Source organism: Myripristis murdjan, chromosome 18 (genome assembly GCF_902150065.1).
Source record: "Myripristis murdjan chromosome 18, fMyrMur1.1, whole genome shotgun sequence".
In the NCBI taxonomy this organism is placed as follows: Eukaryota; Metazoa; Chordata; class Actinopteri; order Holocentriformes; family Holocentridae; genus Myripristis; species Myripristis murdjan.
The window spans coordinates 4221173-4248411 of NC_043997.1; the positions used below are offsets into that span (position 1 = coordinate 4221173).

A 27239-nucleotide genomic window follows, 5' to 3' on the forward strand; every position below is an offset into this window, starting at 1 on the left:
ACGCCTGATTGTCAAATGTAGAAGCCTTCCCCCAAAAAATAAAAACGAAAGCGCAAACACAAGGCAGCATGACACCACGGCAACGGACAAGTGTAGTCAGGCAAACGGACGGACAGATAGAGGAAGAGAGAACGAGCCGGCGCTGCAGACGGGGTTCCTAACGTGTAGTTCTGATGTGAAGGCCGGGGTTTGGAGTTTGGTCACCGACAGTTAAAGGACCGTTCCAGTGATTTTTGAAAGCAAAGCGTTTCCACGGGGACTATTTTCCCTGGCGGAGGAAGGGGAGGGAGCATTTCAGTTTGAAAAAGTCCTGAAAAGCCAACAGTGCTGCTGCTTTTAGGAAAACTCATGTGGAGGACTTTATTCTGCTGATGGAAAACCGGAGTGAAGAAAGTGTGAAGGCTCTGAAAGTTCATGTTCATATCGTAGTGGAATGAATGGAAACGGCTGGAGGAAAGGGAGGAGGAGTGATGTGGCAGCTCTGAAAGCCCACTGCTCGCTCTGGGAGCAGATCAGCAGGAACGTGGAGTTTATACATTTTGAAGATATTAAACTAAACGAGCAGAATCACTGGTGTGGTCCTTTAACAGCGACCGGCCGCCGTGTTGGAGGAGCAACGGTGAACAGGAAGACCGGAGCTCTCCGTACCGAGGCCAAAACAAAACAAACAAAACATCCTCCAACACGGCTTCCTAAAACCAAATCCCTGCTTTCCGGAAACCGAGGCTTTCAGACGTTTACAGATTTGTCACTCAGGTTTTACACCTTGGCTTACTTTTTTTTTTTTTTTTTTTGAAACATTTATTAAAAAAAATAAGGCTCACATATCAACTGGAGTTCACAGTCTCTTATTATAGGAAGAAGAAATCTGTAGTGTGGTTGCAGAGAACTGATTTCCTTTTTTTTTCTTTTTACCCAGCTTACTTAACAATGTGTAATTCTCCAGACCTGGAAACTTGTCGATGATCAGTTCTTGGAGTTTCGTCCGACTGTCCAGGCGAACACGGGCACCACAGAAACTGAATCGGGTGGAACCAACATGGGCCTTTCATTCACTCAAAACGGGAGGGTTTCCGGGTGGTTCTGTAAACATTCACGGACGTCACGGCGTCGGCAGAACACTTTGATTAGTTCTGTTTTCACAAGAGGACGATCAAAGGAATTTGTCCTTCGCTAAGTCCCGCCCTCAGAGGCAGACCGGCCAATCATAGCACAGCATCAGCCAGCTCAGATCAGCGTCTGACAACGACACGGCTGGCTGTCACAGATTTTCTTGATTTTCACGCTGGTTTTGTGGGTTTCGAGCTGGTCATGGATAAACGTTGTTGTACCCAGAGAGATTGGAAGGATATTAATTTCTTCGGAGCCCGTAATGTTGCTAAGTGCACCCCCTGAGGAAATATTAGATGATGTTTGGAAAAATGAAAACAGAGCTAAAGGGCTGTGGCGAGCTTGTGGAAGACAGGGCTGCCACTCTGATATCTGGTGCTTTGTAGAAGGGGATGGTAAGAATGCCAACATTAGCAGGCTCATTAACTAACCAGCTTAACGAGCCACTGAGGTTCTGTACAAGCTGCTTTTGTTGTTTAGTGATGGTACCAGAGACTAAAGACCTACCCTGCTTCACACAAACAAACACTGCTGCTCCTTACTGTCACCTTCTCCTGTCTGGATCGCAAGGTGGTGTTGAGGCGATCTGCAGGCGTTCTCTATCGTTACGTTTTATTTTTTCGACGCTGAATCCATTTGACATTCTTCAAACGCACGTGGTACACCCCTCTCTCTGAAATCGCTCTTCCAAAAAATGAGATATTTCCACAGGGAGTGCAGTCAGCGACAGTGTCGGCTCCATGCGAGCTCAGTTTGACGGAGTAGCATGCGGCTAACAACGAAGGGGCGGAGCGAAGGGGTGAATTCTGAAAATAACTAACGACTTCTAATTAACATTTGTTCTCAAAGAAGTTGGTTCTTAGTTGGTGGCTTGTTGATGGCTTTGCCAGAAAATTATTTAATAACTTTTTTTTTTACAACAGTGCAGCCAATGAGGATTAGCTTATAATTTGTTAAATATTAACACTGAATGAACGAATTAGCGTCATTTTTAGTAGCTTTAGCAGCCAGCCAATGACTTTAATTCATTTCATGTGTTAACTTTAACTTCAGCGTTCATTGTTGCTGTCAGTAAAGTGTCAATAAAGCTGTTCAGTCAGTTTCTCAAAGACGGCTGGCAGTAGGTTCACCGGCAATGCTGCAACTCCCTGCACAATGCCCGCTCCACCCGATTCAGTCTCTACGGTTGGAACCCTGTTTTGGACCGGACCAACGACAGACAGGCAGGAAGTCAAACAGGAATACTGTCAGAATAAAGGAGCCTCGAGTTACACAGACAGGCAAACAGAATAAAACAAAATACTGTGTAGTTGCTGTTCAATACTGCAGTCAAACTCTCCCGAGTCCACTATTTTAGCAAAACACTAAAAGAGAAAAACGGAACACCGGTGCAATGTAGTTCACTACACCGCCCAGAGTCCTTTCAAAATAAAAGTCCACTGTAAAAGTTCCTTTTCCAGCCCTGCCCAGTCTCAGGTGTCTGTACTTAGATTCCAAACTCAAACAGGAAAAAGCAACCAGCGGTATAACTCTTCCGAGACATCGTCGCACTCAAGACCGAAACAGAGTGACTCCGTCGGTGTGTCCGTCCAGGCTCGTCCTCGTAGCCGTCCCTCCTCCATACTTGGAAATCACGTGAAAGAACAATCCAGAAAAGTTCGAGAGACGGCGCACGCAGTATCAACGTGGACAGACAGAAATATATGCACGTAAAATATAGATTCTTGGCTTGGATTGCTCACGAACGGTTAAAACACGTGTAGAGTTGTCATGCACTTATGAAATTCAGCAGTTCCTCCAACTTTGCAGATGGAACAGAAAAATGTCTAGAAGAGAGCGTCCTCTCCTGTCGTCTGACAGAGATTAAAGTTCTCGATCAAGTGAGCAAACCAGAGAATGAGTACCGAGGTGAGATCATCCTTGTGAGGCTTTACGTCTCTTGGTGGAGGTTTCTTTATCCGTTTGGTGGCTGGTTTAAGTTCCCACAGGGAGACAAAAACTGAAATCCCATCCGCTCTGCTCAGGCAAGTCAGAAAATCCTTCCAGTCAAAACTGATGAGCAAAACATAAAGAATTTTCTTTACTTGGTGTCATTATGTCAGTGTGGACGTCTGCAAAGAGAGATGACAGACTGATTGGACCTAGCAGGTCTGATCTAGAAATAATAATAATACTAAAAAAAAAGTTGCCAGCTAAATCTATTTCCAGAAACAGCATGAACTGAGGCAAATGTGTGCCGATTAAGACATCAGTACACATCGAGACAGACAAGTAGACCAAGTTAATCCCTAGTTTAGCCCGGGATAAAGCCCTGGTTAAGCCTTAGATAAGACTTGGTAAGCCGGGTTTAAATCCTAGCTAAGACTTGGTAAATCCAGATTAAATCCGAGGTAAACCTGGCCAGGCGGCAGCAGCTTGTCCTGGTCCGAGAGGAGACTGAGAACAAAGTCAAACCAGGTGTTGAGGTTCACTACGTCAAAACCCCGTCCGAACCTTTAGCCTGGTTCTGGCTTTGTTGTCGTCTACTTTGAGTAAAGACCAGTCCGTTTGGTTTGGCTCAGCTCGAATTCCAGTTCACAACCAGCAAAGTTCTGCAGCACACAGGTCTGGTAACTCAATCCCGGTCTAAACGTGGAACTGGTTCTAGCATGGTTCGGTCCAGTCCCACAGAGACAAACACAGTCAAAACCTGTCACTGGTTCTGGCTTCCAGGTAAACCAGTCGAAATCAGAACCTGGTCCCGGGTCTAGCTGAGGTCTGGCTCAGTCTAGTCCGGTCAGGTTCTGTTTGAATCTGGTGAAATCCAGGAGTCCAACCCTGTTTAAAAAAAAATCCGGCCCTGGCGTGAGTCTGTTTGGGCCCGGTTCTGGTTCGGTTCCTCTCAGGACTTGTCCCCTAGAGGAGACTGTTCCAGAGACCCCTCCTCGTCTGACAGGCCGGTTTCCACGGCGATGACCAGGGATGCCACTGAGGCGCTGCTCGCCATTGGCTGGAGCTCACCTAGAAGTGGGAGGGGCCAAGCGGTTAGAAGATGATACACAACAAACAAACCGATACCAGAGCAGACGTGATGGTGTCCGCTTCAAATTACAAAGGATTTGATATGTTTCAATAAGAATCTGGCGGACAGGCGGACCTCAGACGAAACCTCACACTTTTACACCATGCACTAGTGTTTTTATTTCCTACGCAGGCTGACCCACTAACACACTCAGGTGAGGCAGTTTACATCAGCAGTCCTGTCTGCATATTTCACCTCCAGGTTATCTGGTGTCACACGGGTCAAACCCGACAGAAACAAGGTGTTTTCTGGTCTCTCGTTACAACGACACAATGAAAACGAGTCCGAATCCGATCCAAAACATGGTGATTTATTGATAAGTCATCATATTATGCAGGTTAAAGCTACACTGAGGTTAGAACTGCCTTCCTTTACATAGAACATGTTCTGAATCATCGCACAAATCAGCAGGCAACCTGATTTCACCTCTGCTGATCGGAGCCGGAGAACATAGGACTGCAGTGGGAGTTTTTCACCCCAAATAAAGAAATCTATCTCAGCCCTTGTCATCAATCACGAAAAGGATGTTAATGCCTTTCACTGTGTCCAACACTAACTTTCACTATTTTCGCTTTTGGAGGTTCCTTTACTCCACATTTCTTTATTTGCTGACATGGATTCTCATGGTTTTGAAATTGCACGTGGGAAAAAAAAATGCACAAAATTTGCAAGGCACAGCTAAAAAAAATTAGTGTTTCATGCCTTTGTGTAGCAAAAATAATATATCATCCACATCATGCCTTACAAATCACTTTGACAAAAACTGAAAACTAAATAATGAAAGTGAGAGTGGATCCAGTGAGAATCTGAAGGCCCTGAAATGCCGATAAACATCTGAGAGGACAAATTTAACATCGACACTGGATGGTGTAGTGCTGCACATGGCCACCAGGTGTCAGTGTGCCATCACTGATCAAGGCTGTTGCATAACAAGGCCATGGTGGGCTCTGGATGTGTGTCTCTGTGTGTGTGTGTGTACCTGTGTGTGTGTCGGTGGTGGCGGTCACAGGACTGTCCCTCAGGGTGTCGGGGTCCTGGTAGTCCTGCGGCAGGCCGACCCGCCGCACGCCGGGGTCCAGCACCACCGAGGAGCCGCCCTCGCTCAGCGTGCCGTCGCTGGACGCCCCGGACACCACGGCCTCCAGCGCCAGGGCCCCCACCCCGCCCACGCCCCCGACCCCGCCCATCGCCAGGTCGTAGTCCAGCGGCAGGTCGTCCAGGCAGTCGGCGTTCAACTGGGAGAGAAGAAGGAGGAGGAGGAGGAAGAGAAGAAGAAGAAGAAGAAGAAGAAGAAGAAGAAGAAGAAGAAGAAGAAGAAGGGATATGGACGGTCAGAGGGGTTTTCTTAAAGGTGCAGTTTTGAAAAAATTATTCAAACTGGCCAAACCTACTGACTGACACCTCAATCTGATTTTATAACAAATCAGAACAAAAAGATAATCATTTCTGAGCAGTGTCCAGTTTTCTCCTGGGGGATCGTCTATTTATATTTCTATAACCATTTTTTTTTTAATGTATCACAGTATTGTTTGACTTCTGTAAGTTTAAAATGTATGTCCAAAAAGTACATACTGCACCTTTAAGTGGCGCACTGAGTGACACATCAGGCCTTGACCTACATATTTAACACAAAGTACATTGACAGCTGGTCACCTGCTGTGTAAACTCACTGCACCAGTTGATTTCACTTATTTTGCCGGCTGTGAACATGAATATGTCCACGTTGGTTATGTGCTTGTTAACTGTGGTTTTCTGGAACACATCCGGCTGCTATAAGAGCTCACCTTTAGCTCACTGCACCTGGGCTGCATGAACCTGGACACTGTCGTCTAGTGGTAAACTAAACAACGTGTTCATTATCATCAGCCCACAACTGCACTAACATTTTACAATTAAAATCAGCAGTAAGAAATGTCTCTGTCCTGAGGCCGACACTGATATCAACACCTTCCTAAAATAATCGCCTAAGTCATTTTGTGTCAAAAAAGAGTTTTTTGCCTAAATCATCTCCTCTTGATGCTGGCCACCTCTGGTAAAATCGCCAGCATCCTCAGTTGAACAGGTCATGCCATTCTACCCCTGAATCATAACTGCCTAAATCAAGAGTCAAAACTGTGACTTAGGCAGCTTTATTTTGCTTAAGTCAAAACAAAATGTGACTTAGGCAATTTTACGTGATTTAGGCTATTTAAATGTTTGAAGATGGAATTTTCTCTGCCAATGAGGTTATTTCAATGATCCAGGGCCCATCCCCAATTAGTAAGTGATGAGGTTTAGTATAACACTGACATATAACGTATTACAAAGGCATGTTCAGAAATTTGCCTAAGTCATTTATTTCTGTTATGTTACATAATTGACTGACATTGTTTTTAGTAAGTCAGTAGTCACCTTTTTTATAACCTTTTTTAATGAAATTATCAATAAATATTATACAGTTAATTTTTGGTGAATTTTTTTGTGTCTCCTGAAAAAATGACTTGGGCGATAATTTTAGGAAGCTGTCGATATGCAATATTTTCACCCACAGCAGCTGATACTTATCAAGTTTTGTTAAAAGTCATGACACAAATACAAGCGAGGAACATCCTTACCTACTCAGAGGCCGGACTAAACGCTTTTTCAAACAATGTTGTTCTGTTCAAATTTGACAGTGGTATTAATGACACCCCGACCAAGAAAAAAAAACTTTGACCATCAGCCAAATATCTGCCGTAAAAACAGTTTTCAGGCCAATATCAGCCCTGCTTTGACTGACACCAGCAGCCTGCTAATGTATTGATCCTATCAGTCTCTACTACAGTAGTAAATGAGCAGCTGTTATTTCCACTCTGGTGTAGATTAGATTCTCTACGCTGAGAGAAAATCTTTTGTTTATCCAAATATATTTTTGTAAAAATTGTCCGAAGTGTGTGTGGGTGTTATTACAGCTGCACCGACTCACAATCTCCAGAGTCGGCTCAGATTTCACGCCCTGGAATTTTTTTCATGTTGATTCTGGGCAGAGTGGCTTCAGTTTTGTCCTCAACAATTCTCTAGTAAATTAATCCAATTAATTGTGCAGCTGCTGCCTCCAAAACAATAGAAAAACGTCATATTTTTTCATTTCTAATTGCATTTTTAAGAGCATATTCTAGTTGTAATAGTGAGCAAACTAAAAATACGGAGCAAACAGAGGTTAAAAACACCCATCCTGTGTGTGTGTGTGTGTGTGTGTGTGTGTGCTGGGACCTACAGCGATGCCCAGGGCCTTCAGGATGTTCATCTTGCACATGGGACAGGTGCGGTGGTCCAGCAGCCACGGGTCCACACAGCTCTTATGGAACAAATGTCTGCAACCAAGCACACACACACACACACACACACACACACACACACACACAGTCATCACATGAAGACACATGAGGCAGTGCAGTCCTGCAGGACAACAACACTGCGAGAAGGACAGAAATGATGACAATGACCTGATTTTCTTTAAGTGAAGCCTGTTTTTTTTTCTGCCACGTAATGAAAATGAAAATTCCCAGTCTGCATCTGAACACATCATAACTATAATCATAACACAAAGTGCAGCAGGCGCCAAACAACAGAGAAGATTCACTCACACATGCAGATTTTACACTTTATTATTCAATGCCTCAAATTTTCAAGACCTGGAAATGATAGCACACATTTTGCCAGAGCTGTGTGACACTCATTTCCAAATCAGAGAATACACACACACACACACACACACACACACACACACACACACACACACACACACACACACACACACTGAAATAAACAAAAAAAAAAACCCAAAAAAAACAGCCACTTTGGATTTAAAAGCTTTGTAAGTAAATATGACAACTTTCATATTTTTGATTATCTATATGCAACCCTATGTGTGTGTGTGTGTGTGTGTGTGTGTGTGCGTGTGCGTGCGTGCACCTGCAGGGCAGGATGCGGACCACGTCGTTGGCCTTGTAGCCCTCGATGCACACGGCACAGTTGTCGAAGTCGGCCTCGGTCTCCTGGTCTCCCTTCCTGATGGTGCGGACCTGCAGCTTGCTGATGGCCTTCTTCGCCGCGTCGCCAAGACGACGCTGCCGGGCGAGCGAGGCAGGGAGGGAGAGAGAGAGAGAGAGGGAGAGAGAGAGAGAGAGAGAGAAGAGAGAGAGAGAGAGAGAGAGAGTTAGACCCTGGTGAAACAGTCCTGGCAGAAGTGCGTGTGTGTGTGTGTGTGTGTTCCTCTGCTTCACATTAACACAGCTCCTCGTCCTCCCTGTCACACGTCCAGAATCTGATGACATCGCTTTGGAAAATGTTCGTCTCCCGGTGCAGGCTCCCATCTCAGGAAACCTCCAGCGGGAGTGCGCACAACAAACTCCAAAATAAAACCAAGTTATCGATTTTGTAAGAGAAAACTTTGTCGCTTTTTTTTTTTTTATATTTTATTACTAAACTTTGAGACGTGAAAGACATCAGTTTCTTAAATATATAGCACTTCGATGTTGTCTACCTTTTATTTGTGGCATTTACCACAATTTACCACCAGTAACATCAAATATTAGTCCTCCAATGGGGTAAACTCCAGGTGCACGTACAAGAAATTTCAAATAAACCTTTAACCTGCTGCGTCAATTTATAAACTTTTATCCTAAGGAAAACCTAATCTTTAATCTAAGAAAGACATGTATTCAGATGCCATAGGATAAAGGTATAACAGATACCACATACTGTCAACCTGGAGTCCCTCTGAAGAGAAGTTACATGAAAACATCAATCTATGAGACTTAACAGCTCATGTATAACATTTATTTAAGGTCAGTGCCTTATTTTTTCAAATTTCTATTGTATTAAATGTCTTCAATGATACACTGTACACCTGAAGATCTTAAGAATATTGGCACCAATCAGATATTCAACTATGCTTAAATATAAAATTGTCAGCATTTAGGGAGAAGAAAAGATAAAACTGCAGTCATTTTCTTGAAATGCACTAAGTCACCTGTGACCTTCATGGTATAATTTAAGTAAATAAATTAATGTCTAATAACTATATATTTTTATATACAAAATGAAAATATAATACAATTAAAGCAATAAGGAAAACAGGATAAAGGGACACCAAATCACTCGGTTCTCTTCAGCCTTTTATTAAACATTGTTAGCCTTAAATCCAATATGACAACCCATCCTTATTAGCCTACTCCTTCGTTTCACATTCAGTGTAGGTCATGTTGTCAGCAATCTCCTCACAAACGACCCACCCTTACGGAAAGAAAATATATTTACCAATATATGAAATGTAATGTATTGTAATGTATTAGAATATATTACATTTAATATGCGAACAACAATGTATAGAAATATATATTTGAAAATGTCTCAGAAGTAAATGGTGTAATATATAGGTGAATCATATATGTGCCACATATTTATATATTGCATCAATATATTGCAATATATGTCAATATATGGAAAAAATACAGCAACAATTGCGCATTTCATATATTTGCCATATATTGCAATATAAATATATATGTGTTCATATATTGACTTTCATATGTATAAAAGTCCTCCATAATGTATTTACATTTATGTGATGAACACTAGGTTAATATATTTATAAATAAATGATCTATGACAGTCCAATTATATGGGAACATGTATTGGAAATATACGTAAAATTACAGCTGCTGTGCAGCGATGGGTCGGGTCACAGCACATTCTAAACGTCTGATTGACCAATCAGATTGCTCGGTCGGATCTACACAACGTAGTCTTGTGTTATAATTTTAAAAAAATCTCAAGTACCCCCTGGAGTTCCTCGAAGTACCCCAGGTGTAATATATTTTTTTTTATATATTATGTTGCGATATATGGTATATGCATATATTGCAGTATATTTGAACATATAAAGACAAACTACTGCATGTAAAAATATGGTGCTGTTTTTGGTATTGATTGCAATATATATATATATATTTTTTATGTGTCAATAGACATGTATGGTCTATGCATGTATTTCAATATACTGGAAAATATAAAGACTAGTTCCCATATATGGAAATGTATTATCTAATAGATGACATGATATTTTCCAGTACACTGCAATAAATTTTTGTTTCATAAGGGCATATCTTCAGTTCTTTTCGAATTTAAATTTGAAATGGTCCAGGATTGCTCCTGTCTCCTGGTCACTGAGATGGCAACGTTCTTTTCCATCCCAAAGCCTTCTGTACTGCCTCACAGCCTCTTCCAGTTCTTCCTCTCCCACAGTGAGGACACAGGGAAACCTTGGCCAACAACAAGTGTTGGTTTGTTTTGTCTCACTCTGCGGCCTTTTTGCAGTGATGAAGTACCCTGGCCCCCACCTCCTATAAAAAAGACTGAGAAAAAAAGTGTTAAATAAAAACTTGGGGGCTGATTAATAGTTTTTGTGTTCATTTTAAGAGCAGTTTAACAGACCGGTCAAATTTGAATGGGGACACTAAAGTAACGGGCAAGAGGTGAACACGACAGAGGGTTAAACAGCTGTGGACTAACTGTGATGTTAGATACTGCATGTGACGTTAACTTTGAAGAGTGAAAAGTGTCGTCTCAGTAACACCGCGGCACAAACACGCCTCGTAAAACGAAGGCCATTACCTCGTTTGGACAGATAACACTACACAAATACAAACATCGTAACACTTACAGGATAATCCATCGACCCACTATTTGATTTATCAATGGCTAGATATAATGTACGACCAGGAGCGGGGTCCGCAAAACAGCGGAGAACTGACCCGGGACTTGTAGATGCTAAATGCAATTTAGCCTTCAAGTCAATAAAAGTCGTGTTTTGATCAACGTTAGGCTATAAATAAATTATTTCAAACAAATTGTCGCTACCGCCCAACTTCCGACCCTAAGTTAACACAGTTAACATATTTAATTGTAAACATGCAATAAAAAATGTACTGGGTAGTTTGAGTCTATGGCCGCTAGTTCAACTGCAAACATAACTCGTCTATCGTCATTTTTTGGACTTTCACTTACTGTCACAACTGTCGGTCGTACATGAAAATATCGAAGTCTCCTTCTTCTTGGTGTTTGGCCACAATGCTGGACTCCCTCAGGAGGTGTGAAAAAAGTTTGTTATTTCCGGTTATTTCTGGTCTCACGCTGGAGGTTGGCCTGAGACGAGAGCCTGCACCGGAAGACGCCTCACGCTGGAGGTCTGCAGCGAGACCCCTCTCGCAAGTCGACTCTCATCAAGCCTCGGACCCACATCTGGGATTATTTTGCCCCCGCGGGACATTCTGGCTCGAGTCGATTATGAAAATTAACTCTGAAGAAGTTAGAAAACCCTGAAACTAAAACACCATCAGGAGGCAAAATGTTGAAGTATTTTAGAGCGGATCTTCCCTTTAATCTTTCATGTTCTGTGAAGGGAACCCGTCTTCACTTTGGCAACACCTGTGGGCTCAGGTCTTGCTCTGCTTCAATGGATGTGTGCGTGTGTGTGTGTGTGTGTGCGTGTGCGTGTGCGGCCCCACACCTGGTTCCTGTCGCGGGCGTTGGCGTATCTGAACCTCTGGATGTAGTAGAAGACGAGCCAGGCCAGCGAGATGATCATGAGCACGATGAAGGAGATGGACACGAACACCACCGACGTCCGGCTCACGTACTTCTGCAGGTTCCGCGTCCCGATGGTGATCGTCATGGTGACGGTCACGTTGCGCTCCAGCAGCGCGGCGACCTCGCGGCCTTTGGGCTCGGGGATCATGATGGCGACCACCTCACCTGTACCTGAGAGGAGACGGGGGGCAAACATGAACCATGTGAAGGTTAAATCTGTCATGTGTGTCTCCAGCAGGTCCCTTGGTGTGTTTGTGCAGACTGGGGCCTAAACAGTCTTGGAGCTGCATCAGTTGGCTTTGACTGGAAAGCTGAGACTCTTGTGGATTCAATGAGCCACATTTGATTCCTGTGTGATGATGTTGGCCCCCGTAGCAGCCATTTCACTGCAGGCAGAGACTTTTGTCAAACTGGACGTTTACACAACACAACGCTCGACATCCAACTGCTGAAAAACACAATTCTTACAGATTTGTGTTTGCAAATGTCAGAAGTTTTTGAAACCAAATCTAAACATGAATTTTTGTGTGGTGTTCCTCAGGGTCTTAGACCCCTTTTCCACCAAAAAGCACCTGGTGCTAGTTCGGTGCTTAACTGGTTCCAACAAAAAAATGGTTTGCTTTTCCAAAAGTCAGAGCCACGTCATTACGTCATCGTAAAACGTGATCACGTGGGTGTGCGAGACGCTCACTTGGAATCACAACAACAAACATGGACGACCCATCATAGCGATGCAAATACTGCTCGTGTGTTTACAAGCCTACATTGCGGTCCAGAGGCGAAAAACGCAATTATTGCCAGCTACCCGTCGTATTTGTGGTCGGAACGAACAATGACTATGTTTAGCTCTACGTTTATAGCGTTCGCTGTTCCCGTTTGAGTATGTAAGCCCGCCCACCAATGACATGGTGGGCCGCGTCATTGGTTCTTTCTCTGGCCCCTGTTTAGTCCCTGCTCCCCGTTGGTGCATGGAACCAGTTTGGAACCAGTTTGGCCCGTGCTTGGGCGGCGGAAATCCAAAAAAACGGTGCTAAGTCAGGCACGGGCTCCGAACCAGCCCTGGAACTGGTTTGGTGGAAAAAGGGTCTTAGTGTCCTAAAGAAATATTTTGGAAGATTTTTGACTATTTTTATTCATTCTTGAGTGGTCACATTACATTTTGCACCAAATCTCTGCAACAAACGGCATCGACTCAAAAAATGCTGCACCGACTTATGAGTCATAACTGAACATGTGAACGGCTTCATATCTACGTCATCATCATAATGTCCTAACCCTAACACACTCTGAATAAATAGATAAAATAAGCAGGCGACTAACCAAAACATCACGTTTCTTACAGATTTCTGACTAATCTTCAGGTTCCCAGCTTTCAGATGATGTTCAGCACTTGTGTGTGGCTTCTACTGTTGACCTTTGACCTCGACCTGAATATAGCAGGTCTCTGGTCACAGCTGTCTGTCAGCAGATGTGTGTTAGGATTCGGGTTAGAATCAGCCCTGAGAGCAGCAGCAGTGTGGCTGTGGTTGTGGTTGCTGTGTGGTTCAGAGCGAGCAGCAGCTGCAGGTTACAGAACTGAGAGCTGGGCCGGGTCAGGCAGAGGCAACACAACCAAGAACCAGCAAACAAAACAACAAACAAACAAACAAACAGCAAGAGACAGAGGGAGGAACAAGGAGCAGCAGCAGAGGAACCAGAGGAAAAAGTAAAACCAGAACAAGTGACAGAAACAAGCTCAGGAACCGGCAAACAAAAGAACCAACAGCAGAGGAACCAGAAGAACATGGAGGACGGAAAACAGACAAAGAAACAGCAGCAACACCCATCCAGGAGGAAAAGTCAAAGAAGAACCAGAGACAGAAAGAACCAGAGAAGAACCAGCAGAAGCAGAAGAACCAGAAGAAAAAGAACCAGTAGAGGAAGAGGAACCAGAAGAAAAAGAACCAAAAGAGGAAAAGGAACCAGAAGAAGAACCATCAGAGGAAGTAAAACCATCAAAAGAAGAACCAGGAGAGAAAAAAGAAGAGGAAGAAGAACCAGTGGGAGAACAGGAAGGAGAAGCAGAGAGAAAGAAGCACGGGTGGAGGAAGAAGAACCAGAAGAAGAAGAAGAAGCAGAAGAAGAAGAAGAAGAAGAAAAAGAAGAAGAAGAAACGTTCCTGGTCCCCCTCCATGTGCCTGTGCCTCACAGGGAGGTCAAAGGTCAGCCTCTGTCAGAGCTACAGAGCAAACCAGAGGGCTGACACTAACCTGAACCTGATCAGCTGCCTGCAGGACACACACACACACACACACACACACACACACACACACACACACACGCTGCTGTGTACAAACACTGCCTCTGTATTTGTTAGATACTATTTCAAGACAAGCCTGAACAACGGCCCCTTCACTGCTGAGGAACGTGTGTGTGTGTGTGTGTGTGTGTGAGACACCACTTCACGCAGGCTGTTTCAGGCATTTCGTCAATTAGAGGTTACCTGACTCGGTGCACACCTACACACACACACACACACACACACACACACACACACACGCACACACTTCTGGGACCCCAAATAGGAAAAAATGAGAACAAAAACAGCTGCTCACTAACTCTACAAGTTAACCCTCTCTCTTCTCTCTCTCTCTAACACACACACACACACACACACACACACACACACACAGTTGACAGCCCACTTGCTCCGTCCTGTTTGGCCCCGTGCTGGTGGGCGGGGCCTGAGCACGGTCACTGGTGTGTCAGCGCTTCACACCATGGCGACAGATCTCCAGATCTCCAACTCTGGTGACCTCGTGACCTTTCCTGTAGCGGCGCCACCCTCAGGCCAAAACGTGCAAAACCCATTTCCTGCTCACACCAGTTCCTGCACATCCTGCTACATCCAGCTGGCATCATCAAGCTGCTTCATTTTCACTGCTGCTTTTTCACCTGACATTTCAAATCAGAGTGACTCCACAGTCGTATCGATCGGTATCGCTGTCGGGATATTTGGTATGAATATCGAGGTATGAAGTTTTGGCTTCAGGCTAAACGCTCGCTGCCCCGGGGAACGTGCGAAAAGTTTGAAAAACGCTGCATCTCCAGTCTGCACCCGCCAATGAGCCTTCACAATAAGAGCAGGCATAAAAATAATGTTAATTCCCCTACAGGAGAGACTTGGCGTTCTCTGCAACGAGCTGGAAAAAAACAGGTGCATATATCGGAAACGGCCAAAAGAGTTGGAAAATATCGGCAAAAAAAATAAAAAAAAAATCCAATATCATGCATAATATGGCAGCGTGGCCCAGGTGGAACAAGGTCTCCACTCTGGAAATAGGGCTGGGCAATATGACCTTTTTTTCAAGCATTTCACAATTGTTGATATTAATCTGGTATTTAAATTTAAAGGTGTGACCTGCATGTCATGTGACCGGCGAGTCACGCGTGCACGTCCTGTGGAGACGACTGAACCGGGGCTTGTTGTTTCCCCGTTTTATAAGATCTGACAAATCTCAACGTTACAATTCAGCTGATTTTTTAAACACATCACACACATTTCATCGTCCCACCAACGTAACTTCCTCCCTTCCTTGGCACCTTCCTACACTCCTTCCTCCCTTCTTTGCTTCCTACTGTTTAAAAAAAAAAAAAAAAAAAACAGTGGTTCCTGTCCAGTTTCGTCCCTACGGGCCTGTAAAAATTCTCCAACTCCGCCGAGGGGAAAATCACAGCGGCATTTTTAACCTCCTGCAGCTCAAAGGACCTTTTGACCTGCTGGGAAAAAACGGAAGAGGAACCGAGACGGGAACTGAAACTTGCATGTTTGTCACATTTAAATGTTTCAGATCGTCAAACAAATTTAAATATAAGACAAAGATAACACAAGTAAATACAAAATGCAGTTTTTAAATGAAGGTTTTTATTATTAAGGGGGGAAAAAAATCCAAACCTACATCCAACCTACTTAAATAGGACCTCTCTGACAAAGTGAAGTAGACCAAAAGATCCTCAAACGCTAGACATCATGCTGAGATCCAAAGAAATTCAGGAACAAATGGGAAAGAAAGTTATCGAGATCTATCAGTCTGGAAAAGGTTACAAAGCCATTTCTAAAGCTTTGGGACTCCAGTGAACCACAGTGAGAGCCATTATTCACAAATGGAGAAAACTTGGGACAGTGGTGAACCTTCCCAGGAGTGGCCGGCCGACCAAAATTACCCCAAGAGTGCAGCTACGACTCATCCAAGAGGACACAAAAGACCCCAGAACAACATCTAAAGAACTGCAGGCCTCACTTGCCTCAGTGAAGGTCAGTGTCCATGATTCAACAATAAGAATGAGACTGGGCAAAAATGGCATCCATGGGAGAGTTCCAAGGCGAAAACCACTGCTGACCAAAAAGAACACAAAGGCTCGTCTCAGTTTTGCCAGAAAACATCTTGATGATCCCCAAGACTTTTGGGAAAATATTCTGTGGACTGACGAGACAAAGGTTGAACTTTCTGGAAGGTGTGTGTCCCGTTACATCTGGCGTAAAACTAACACAGCATTTCATGAAAATAACATCATACCAACAGTCAAACATGGTGGTGGTAGTGTGATGGTCTGGAGCTGCTTTGCTGCTTCAGGACCTGGACGACTTGCCATAGCTGATGGAACCATGAATTCTGCTGTCTACCAGAAAATCCTGAAGGAGAATGTCCGGCCATCTGTTCATGACCTCAAGCTGAAGTGAACTTGGGTCACGCAGCAGGACAATGATCCAAAAGACACCAGCAAGTCCACCTCTGAATGGCTGAAGAAAAACAAAATGAAGACTTTGGAGTGGCCTAGTCAAAGTCCTGACCTGAATCCTATTGAGATGCTGTGGCATGACCTTCAAAAGGTGGTTCATGCTCGAAAACCCTACAAGGTAGCTGAATTACAATAACTCTGCAAAGATGAGTGGGCCAAAATTCCTCCACAGCGCTGTAAGAGACTCATCATGAGTTATTGCAAACGCTTCATTTAAAAACTGCATTTTGTGTTTACTTGTGTTATCTTTGTCTTATATTTAAATTTGTTTGACAATCTGAACCATTTACATGTGACAAACATGCAAAAAAATAAGAAATCAGAGAGGGGGCAAACACTTTTTCACACCACTGTATCTTTTATGAGGCTACTTTACTTACCATTTGAAATCTATCAGCTGTCTTTAAGAGGGGGGCTTTTATTTTTAAAGATTTTTTTTTTTTTTTTTTTAAATCAACCACTCAGCAAAATTCCCCTTTTTTTCTTGGTGTTTTTAATTTTTGGGAGAAATGTTTTGGTAATTTTTTGGTAATTTAATTTTAAACAAGTAATGTAATAAATAATATTAAATTTCGCTCTGGGAATCAACTGTTTTTTGCTGATTTTCTGACCATTTTCTTGTTCTTATTCAATTTTTTCTAATTTTATATTTTGTTTTGGCGCTGATCATTTCCTTTTGATTTTTACAAAAAATGTGTGCTATTTTTCTATTTCATTTTTAAGGTAATTTTTACATTTTTCTAGGTAATGTAGCAATAATCATGGTGGTTTTGTGCATTCCATTTTGTCCAATTTTTTGGGTTTGTTTCTGAAAAAAAAAAAAAAGAAGCAAATCTGCTCAGGTTTCAAACGGTTTTACAGTTTTCAGTAGAAAGGTGTTTAAAAAGCATCTGAGCAGTGTTTTGAGCTGCAGGCCTCTTCACAGCTCGCTCTAAATCAAAGTAACATGACTTCACTGCGGTTCTGCGGCACAGGCAAAACTTCAATTCCCCCTTTCTGCTCAGAAAATCTGAGAAATGTGACCTGGAGCGCCAAAATAAGCGAGGACACAGAGAGCCGCAGTTCGACGTGAACATGGGAAGGTGTGTCCAAAGCTAATCACATCAGATCAGATGCAATCAGACGGAAAATATTTCAACAGATGGAAGAGAGAGGGGGGAAAAGAGCCAGGGGTTGTTTCAGCGAGGGGAGGAAAGTATTCTGGTCTGGAGGCCGTGGAAATTTAATTTCCACGTTGGCAAGATAATTTCCACGACGGGTGTGCGATCACACGCCACAGCTTTTCACAGAAACCTGAGGTCGTTCCTTAAAAAATCAACCAAATCAGAAGAAATCCCCACCTGACGGCTTCACAATCAGCAGATTTTCTTTCCCTACAGTATCTTCTGCATGTCCAGTGAAGCCATGCAGAATCTTACAATCATACTATGATTTTTTTTTTTTTTTTTTTGAAAGTTACAGCTCCTCAAACTTCACACGGGCAGGGCCAGATTTCACACTTTTTCGGTCACGCTGTTTTGGAGCCTCATAACTTCATTCCTGACAGAAATAGCCGCATGAAACCTTCAGGGCTGAGAAACAAACTGCAGCCGAGTCAGTTTCACGATCCTCAACCCAAAATCTGTTTTCTCTTCAACACAACACAAACTTTGAGCATCGATATGTTGGGAAAAATGAAAGTTTCAGCAGCAGAACCGGAGCCGTTTACCGTCGGTGACACGGTCGGACAGAAACCAGCGTTGGTGTCCTGGAGGTGTCGTGTGTGTTCTGATCATTCATCAGAGAAAACTGGGAGAAGTGCACTTTGGGGAAACTTTCAAGGGTTTACGAAAGGCTAGAAAAACCGACCTGTAGACGCTGTAGAAAAATAAATCAGCTGATTGTGAGGGGATCAGGTGGACGGAGTGAGCCACCGGCACGTCTGCAGCGTTTGGGGCCTTTCGTTTCATCCTGAGCTGCTTCAGATGGAAACACAAAAGCCGCTGAACAGATTTTGATTCCAGGTTTTGACTCAGGGCAGCTGGAGGCCTGCAGCCACGCAGCGACACCGAGCTGCACGGTGTCACCACAGCAGGCTCTTCCACACAGGTTCGGCCACTAAGATAACACATCAGTCAACATCCCATCATGCTTTGGGTGTGGCGCCCGTCCAGCAGGGTTCACACACCTCTGCTGGACGAACAGCCTGTCCTGCTGGCTCTCTGGCCTGAACCTCGTGGGTTAAAGGGCGTCTCCGGTTTGTGTTTGTTCAGCTCAGCCGGACGCAGAAACAAAAGATTTGGGCTTTTAACCCTTTATCGGGCAAGTGACTATTTTTTGGTAATTTCAGAAATTTTACATATCAGGTCCCTCTCCTGACTCAGTTAGTTCAATAATCATTCGGTCTTCACCCAGCCAATCAGCAAAGATCCCAGGTCACATGATTGTGGCATTTGACCAATCTCACTGGCTTTGATTTTCTATAGGATTAAGGGGTTTCTGTCTAAACAAGACATGGAAAAACTTATTCATGCATTCATTTTTAGTAGGTTGGACTACTGCAATGGCATATTTACAGGCCTTAACAAAAAATCAATCAGACAGCTGCAGCTGATTCAGAACGCTGCCGCCAGAGTCCTTACAAACACCAGGAAACTGGACCATATTACACCTGTCATTAAATCACTACACTGGCTTCCTGTGAGTCAAAGGATCGATTTTAAAATCTTACTGCTGGTCTACAAAGCCCTGAATGGCCTCGGACCAAAATACATGCTTGATCTACTGGTTCCCTACGATGCATCTAGACCCCTTAGGTCATCTGGAACTGGTTTGTTGTGTGTTCCAAGAACAAGAACCAAGCAAGGTGAGGCAGCATTCAGTTATTATGCTCCTCACCTGTGGAACAAACTTCCTGTAGATCTGAGGTCTGCTCAATCTGTTAGCTCCTTTAAATCGGGGCTAAAAACACTACTGTTCAATGAAGCATCTGATGTCAGGAAAAGGTTCTGACGTTGGGAAAAGGCTCTGATGTCGAGAAAAGGTTCTGATGTCGGGAAAAGTTCCGATGTCAAATGTCAGAGATTCCAGGGCTGAGGACTGAGTCCGGACTGAAATCTCCAATAGGAGAGGTTTCAGAGTCTAAGGAATCAAGAGGTTGGGCTGTCGGCATCCCTGCAGGGGGTGACCGGAAGTCCGTATAGCTCAGGCAATGTACTGAGCCTGTTGATATTTTATGTTACTGTATTTTATTTTCGCTATCATTCCCAATTCTATTTCCCTTTTTATTTTATGTTACTGTATTTTATTTTCGCTATCATTCCCAATTCTATTTCCCTTTTTATTGACTGTTTTTATTGTTTTAAATTGTGTTTTGCTGCTTTTAATGTCTCTGTAAAGCACTTTGAATCACCTTGTGTTGAATTGTGCTCTACAAATAAATTTGCCTTTGCCTTAGGAAAATGAAAATTTTAGAAAAATTTTATAGAAGTAATAAAGTCCTGTCATGTTCACTAATAACAGTCTAGGGCTGTTTTTTTGAATTTCAAAGTATTTCAATGAGTGCCCTAAAAAGGGTTAAAGGCTGTGGTCTTAAACTTTTGATCAGCTGATCAACAGCCTGTTTCAGTTTAATGGTTGTTTGCAATAAATTGCTTACTCAATTTTTTTTTTTTTTTTGTCTCACTCCCATTTCTTCTTTTTGCATTTTGAAGCTCTACTTAGAACCTTCTTAAGATCCAACAGTGCAAAATGTAAATTCTTGCAATTTTTCAACTGGTCTTAAGATTTTGATCAGGAGTGTGTATCATTTGACGGATCAGAGAAAAACAGCTGTCGTTCCATGTTTTGCTCTGTGATTTATTCGTTGTGTCACAAATCAGCTGGTTCTGGTAAATCATGAGGCCGGTTTAGTTTCTGGAGTTTGGACGGTGCAGAGCGTTCCTCTGAACCGCACACACACCAGCGTCAGCCTAACACACACTTTAAAACACAGTTCACTCCAAAGCACCTTTTGGATTGACCCTGACCCTGACCTGTGGGTTCAGCGACGCCCTGCAGGCTCGGCTGCAGCATCAGAGCAGGACAAAGCTCCTCTGTTCAGCTGATGAGACGTGAAAACCAGCGTCGTGTTGTTTCATCCGCCGGCCCAAAACACGGAGGAGCACAGAGGAGTTTATTAAAACCCTGAGCGGCCTGACGTGGGCCGGCCTGCAGGCTCAGCTCTGGGCAGAGGCAGGTGACACACACACCTGACACACACACACCTGAGGCGGAGCTGTGGTGGGGTTTCACAGAAACATGAAGGGCCTCAGAAACTGACTGAAGAAGTGTCGTTCCACGTGGTGCGTTCACGGCACCACTGCTGCCTGGGAAAACACCGTGCCAGCATCAGGAGGCGTGTGCAGATCACCGACAGACTCCGATTTACGTCGTCATATTTCAGATTTTCTTCACAAATAAAAGGCGAAAATTAAAAATATGCTTCAGTCCCTTTATTTGTCAGGTGTATAATTCAAAATGTAATAAGAAACAGGCCCTTCAGTGTGGTCATTTTATATAAACTATTTATGTAACGTACAGAAAATGTGCTACATTGTGATATGTAATTTTTCCCACCTGTGCTGCCTGACCTTAAACACATCAGCTAACGTCAGATTTCAGGAGCGTCGTGACGATACGGGGAAGATCTCTCATCACTCCGGGAAGATAGAAACGCTCAATTAAATTACGAGATATAGAGATTGCATAACACAAGCTACAGGTGTTTACTTTCTGTCACTGACTCAATATTTGGACTGGAACAAAGCGGAACAGGCCGGCGTGAGGAGGCTGGAGGAGACGGATCACCTGAGGCAGGTCAACGGAAACTTCAGGAAACTTCCTCTCTTTTCACACCAAGGCAAAGGCTCACGAGCTGTTTTTTTTTTTTTTTTTTTTGTAATTACCTTGTGTTTTTGGGTTAATTTTGTGGTCATTTTCTTTTAATTTAATTTTAAATATATAATTAGAATATTTATAATTTTCTCGCCTTTTTTTTTTTTTTTTTTTTTAAATATTTTTCCAGTAATTTTTGGCCTATTTTTTCGGCTAATTTTCTCACAGTTGTCTTCACTGTTTTGCTCATGTCCAGGTTATTGTCTTGTCTTTTCTGGCAGTTATCATGTGCTTTTCATTTTTTTTTTTTTTTTGGGTAATTTTCTTGTAGTTTAATTTTAAACATATTATTATAATAATTATAATTTTCTGCTTTTCTTGCCGTGCAAATGCGTCATCACACTGCTGCATCGCTGATATCGTGATAAGACACTTTATTTCGTGGTCAAACTTATGTCGGTGTTATCATCATGAGCGATACGATACAGCACAGCCTCAGGTCAGAGCAACTCTACTGAACTTGTTCACTTTAAAGGAACAGTTCACCCAAAAGCAGCAGGCGGGACAGAACACAAAGTCTCAGAGACGAGGAGGTCAGAGCTGGACTTTAGAGTCAGTCACAGTCTTTGTCAGTTCTCGATACATGGTGTGTGTGTGTGTGTGTGTGTGTGTGTGTGTGTGTACAGACCGGTAGGCAACAAGTTGGCTGAACCCTGAGGACAGTGTTGAACTATGCTTACTGCTTCACACACACATACACACACACACACACACACACACCATTTCTGACTGGATAGAACACCAAGGATCGATGAACCCCTGACTAAAAATACACCCATGGGATCAATGTTTCACTCACACACCCCAAATCCACACACACACACACACACACACACACACACACACACACACACGCACACACTATCAGTGATGGTCCTATCTCCTACAGTTCAGACTGTCTGGTTCACTGTACTAAAGGGGGAGAGAGAGAGAGAGAGAGAGAGAGAGAGATAAGGTGGTTAAACTATGAAAATATCAGCAGTTTGTTCTTTAACCTTTTAACATCTGAGCAAATTCACTCGGTTTCTTTCATAAACACGACGACGAGCTAATCAGCAACAAATGACCCAAAAACAAGCAGGTTAACTAGTAAAAAAAAAAAAAAGACAAGCAAATAACCTGGAAACGAGCAAAACAAGAAAGAAAACTGCTTCAAAATTAGATATAAAATTCTTTAAAAAAAAATCTAAAAATTAATTTTAAACAGCAGAAACTTATAATTATTATAATAATATATTTAAAATTAAACTACAAGAAAATTACCCCCCAAAAAATTAAAAGCACATGATGACTGCCAAGAAAATAACTGGAAATGGGCAAAACAGTGAAGACAACTGTGAGAAAAATAGCTGAAAAAATATGCCAAAAATACTGGAAAAATATTAAAAAAAAAAAAAAAAAAAACGAGACAATTATAAATATTCTGATTCTGTATTTAAAATTAAATTAAAAGAAAATTACCCAAAAAATTAAAAGTACATGATAACTGCCAAAGAAGACAAGAAAACAACTGGAAATGGGCAAAACAGTGAAGAAAACTGTGAGAAAATTAGCCAAAAAAATATGTCAAAAATACTGGAAAAATACTTTTAAAAAATTGAAAAAAATTATAAATATTCTAATTATATATTTAAAATTAAATTACAAGAAGATGACCATAAAATGAACCAAAAAAACACAAGGTAATTCCCAAAAAAGAAAAGAAAAAAAGAAAGAAAAAAGAAAAGAAAAAAGAAAAAAAAAGAAGGCCTTGTGCTGAGCCTGCGGGCTGCCGGGTGTCACAGGGTTAACATGAGAGCAGCACCTGAGAGCGGCGAGCGTGTAAATACGTGTCGGGATCTGCTCCCTTATTTTGCCCCGGAGGAAACGGAGCCTCCATCTGGAGCCTGGGCCTTTTAACTGGCTGCTAAAACAGAAAACACACAGTGAGTCCGGCTGGTCTGGGCCGCCGCCTCCTGCCGACAAAAGAAAATATTCCCCCGTCCTGGCAGGGAAAATGTTTTCCTGCACGGCGGACGGACGCCGGCGCTGCTGTGACCCCAAACCCGGGGTCCTGGGACCTCCGGGCGGTCACTGCACAGGGGGCTTCGGGTCACCGGCAAAATGAAGAAGAGTTTATCTTTCAGTCGGGTTTACGTCCCTGTGCAGCTGCACAGCCGGCCACATTAAACAAGAACTGAAAGTGTCACACAGAGTGAGTGTGTGTGAGAGTGTGTGTGCGCGTGTGTGTGACCTGACAGGACTCTGCTGCTGCGCGCTGCCAGCTGCACATCACTCTGCCTTCATTAATATGCAGCAAACTGGGCTTGAGCTGCCACACGCTGGGATTTAAGTTTGTAATTTGACTGTAACATCAGTGCACACTGGGAAAACCGTCCTGCCGTGGTCAGTGAGAGAGCCTGCTGAATTCCTTGTGTTGCTGCACAAACACACGCACACACACACACAAACAAAAACATGTTGGACTGGACTGGGATCCGGTTCAAGTTGTGTCCGACTGGCTTGACACTGTTTCTATTTTCAGCTCTTTGACTCTGTTGGGTTCTGCACAAACAAAATTCAGGCCTGCTTTACCCTTTCCTTTTTTATTCTCCCTCTCTCTCCCATGTACAGTTTGTATTTTGTGTGTGTGTGTGTGTGTGTGTGTGTTGTGCTGCGCTGTGTGTATTTTGGGGCACTGTGACCCTGACCTTTGCACCTTTGTGCTCGTGGTCACACACACTCTCCTCCGTGCGTCAGAGCTGTTGTTTTCTTTATTTACTCTGCATTTCTGTCTTCACTGATCACTGTGGCCTCACATGACTCATCAGCTGTCTGGGTGCCGTGACCTCTGACCCCTGTCTTATTGAGATGCTGCCATCAGGGGTCAAAGTAAATAATTACATTTATTTACTCATGTTAATGTATGTGAGTTCCGTTTTGTGCACCTGTATTTTTACAGCATTTTTTTAAAGTTACTGTTTTTCCCATTGCCACGGTATTGGACTGCCATATTTAGATCTTATTCTTTATTTATTTTTTTTTATCTTTTTTTTTATTATTATTTTAGATCTTATTCTTTATTTATTTTTTTTTTTTTTATCTTTTTTTTATTGATTTATTTAATCTGTAATCTGTGGATACTGCTGAAAAACTACAAATTTCCTGCGGGATGAATAAAGTATCTATCTATCTATCTATTTTAAATCTCATCCATTACAGAGCACAGGTGTGGCTGGTTGTTTGCCAAACAAAACAAACAAAACAAAACACAGTGCCTCTATTCCAGAATCAAGTTCTCGGATTCCTTCCACCACTGACTGTAATGCTGTAAACTGAATGGTGCAGGAAACACAGCAGCTGCTCCATATCTTGTAAATCTCAAGTTCAAAATCATGTAAATGCCCCCAAATACAGACGGGAGTGTTAATGCTGCTTGGGGTGCAGAGTTAATAATTCAAGCGGTGAAGTTTACTCAGCAGCTGCAGTCATTTTTAGTCCATCTGGATGACAGCATCAGGCCAGATTATCTTATACATTTGACTTTTACTCCTTATGCAGCACTTTCTGTTGCTTTAGCACGCTGTCTGTGTTGTTGTACTGCTGTGTCGTGCAAATCAAGCATCTATCTTCCAACACTGTGATTGTTGTACTTAGGTTATTCTGTTGCACTCAGATCTTATTCTGTTATAGATCTTATTCTTTATTTCTATTTTTTTATTTACTTAATCTGTAATCTGTGGATACTGCTGAAGAAAATGTGAATTTCCTGCGGGATGAATAAAGTATCTACCTACCTACCTGATCCTGACAAACTTCACACCTGTGGGTGAAATCAAGCAACCAGGGTGAGCAGCACACCTGGTTATCATACCTGAGTGCGGCATGGTGATGGTGTCATTGGCGTTGGCGGATCCCACGTTGAATATGACCACGGCGGAGGCGTTGTGGCCGGCGGCGTGGCGGATCTTGTCCTTGTAGGTGCAGTTGCCCCGGGCGATCAGGGCGATCCAGGGCCCGGCCTGAGCGGGCACCGAGAACCGGGTGTTGGGGTCGCAGGCCTGCCGGTCGTGCGGCGCGGCCGGCAGCACCACGGCGCCCCGGGCGTCCCGCTTCGGCGAGTGCTCGCCGTACCGGCCGCACTCCGTCTTCTCGGTGCGGACCTCCGCCGTGGCCGGGTCCACGTACGTGATGTTGACGAAGGCGGTGTACCACTCCTCCCGCTCGGCCACGGTGAAGTCCAGGCACAGCAGGTGGACGAAGCAGAAGGAGAGCAGCCACGTCGAGAGGGCCAGGCTGCGGCACGCCGCCACCAGCGACCCGGGAGCCATGATCCTCCCCGGGGAGAGGCAGCCGCTGGTCGGGTCGGGTCGGAGCCAGATAACGGTCAGCACCGGAGCCGCTTACTCCACCATGCTAACTATCCGACACAGCAGGGGTTTAGTAATTCCGTTATATTTCTCTAACCGAGCCGTTATATCTCCACCTTTCCTCGTTTTTTTCGTGTTTTCAGCCGCTCCTGTGCGCCTCTGCGCGGCTAGCTGGCGTTAGCTTCAGGCGGCTAGCGCTAGCCGTCTCCATTCCAACCGACGGAACAAAACACAGACAGGCGGCTCGGTGCGCACACAGCCGGGGGGTCGGCGAGGGGACAGCCGCGGAGACGACACGGCCCAGGCTCACCGAGACGACACGCCGCGGCGGTGAATCTGCTCTGCGGCGCGGTTCGTTTGGTGATGAGTTAAATATTAAAGCTGGATGGACTGTGCGGGCCAGCCGAGCTGCATTGTTTTGACTGGGCCGCGGAGATCCGCCGTCAAGCTGCACGCAACGGGAAGAGGCAGCTTCCGGTGGCTTATCTCAATAAAACAAATCAGTACTGATGATATCTGCTGCTTCCGGTGGAAAAAAAAAATGTAGATTAAAACCACAGAGACAGACCCTGCGTTCCAAATCGCATCCTTATACTTTTTACTTTTAGTATGTACTGCAGCTGCCCTTACAAAGTATGTAGTTTAGTATGAAATATGCATGCTAATTATTTTTTTCCCCTACTAAATAGTATGGTAGTACAAGTATTGGAACGCAGGGCGAGTGTTATGATGATTTGAATGATAATCTGTTCTTCACAGCGTTTCTTAGGTGTTGCGCAACATTAAAGTGATTCCACTGCACAGTCATATGACAAACACACTGACTTTACCAAGGCACCACAAGAGCTAACCTGGAGTTTTAAATCATTTTTTAATCATAAATAGTCAATATGTTATGGTTAGTTCAATTTCATATAAATAAGATGAATATTTCTAATGAGCATATGTTTACGATCTTAGCTGGTGTGCATATCAAGGCGATTATAGTGAACTATAATCTAAAAGTAGGTGTGAAAAAAAAGTTTGAGTTATTTGAAATAAAATTAGAAACTAGACTTTAGACAATCAAACAATGAAAACTATTCAAAAGGATATTGTGTACTTTAGAAAACTAAACTAAAATTTAAAAAAAAATGTACATAAAGTGTGCTTAGTGTTGCTGTTGGTCAGTTTGCAGGCGTCAGTGCTGATGTTTATAGAAACTGGGATTAAAACTGAAACTAATACAAATTTAAATCAGATATTTTAAAATAATAAAAACTAGTCTGAAGCGGGAAAACACACTCTGGAAACTAAACTGAACTGGAAACAAAAACTAGAGACGAAATAAAAAATAAAAACTAAAGTAAAATACAAAACTATATCAACGCTGGTGCACATGCGACAAAAGGTTAGTTTTATTTTGAAGTGTAACT

The 27239-nt window shown here is 43.3% G+C and overlaps 1 protein-coding gene across 1 annotated transcript; it reads right to left on the bottom strand.

The window, feature by feature from the left end:
- Positions 1-775: 775 nt before the first annotated feature.
- Positions 776-26266, bottom strand: rnf150b (ring finger protein 150b). The gene is made up of 6 exons (XM_030075971.1): positions 25329-26266; positions 11703-11953; positions 8105-8259; positions 7407-7503; positions 5151-5406; positions 776-4110 (listed from the first exon to the last, which is right to left on the bottom strand). Exons 1-6 carry the CDS (start codon positions 25783-25785, stop codon positions 3992-3994), a joined length of 1335 nt encoding a protein of 444 aa, XP_029931831.1. The 5' UTR covers positions 25786-26266; the 3' UTR covers positions 776-3991.
- Positions 26267-27239: the final 973 nt, after the last annotated feature.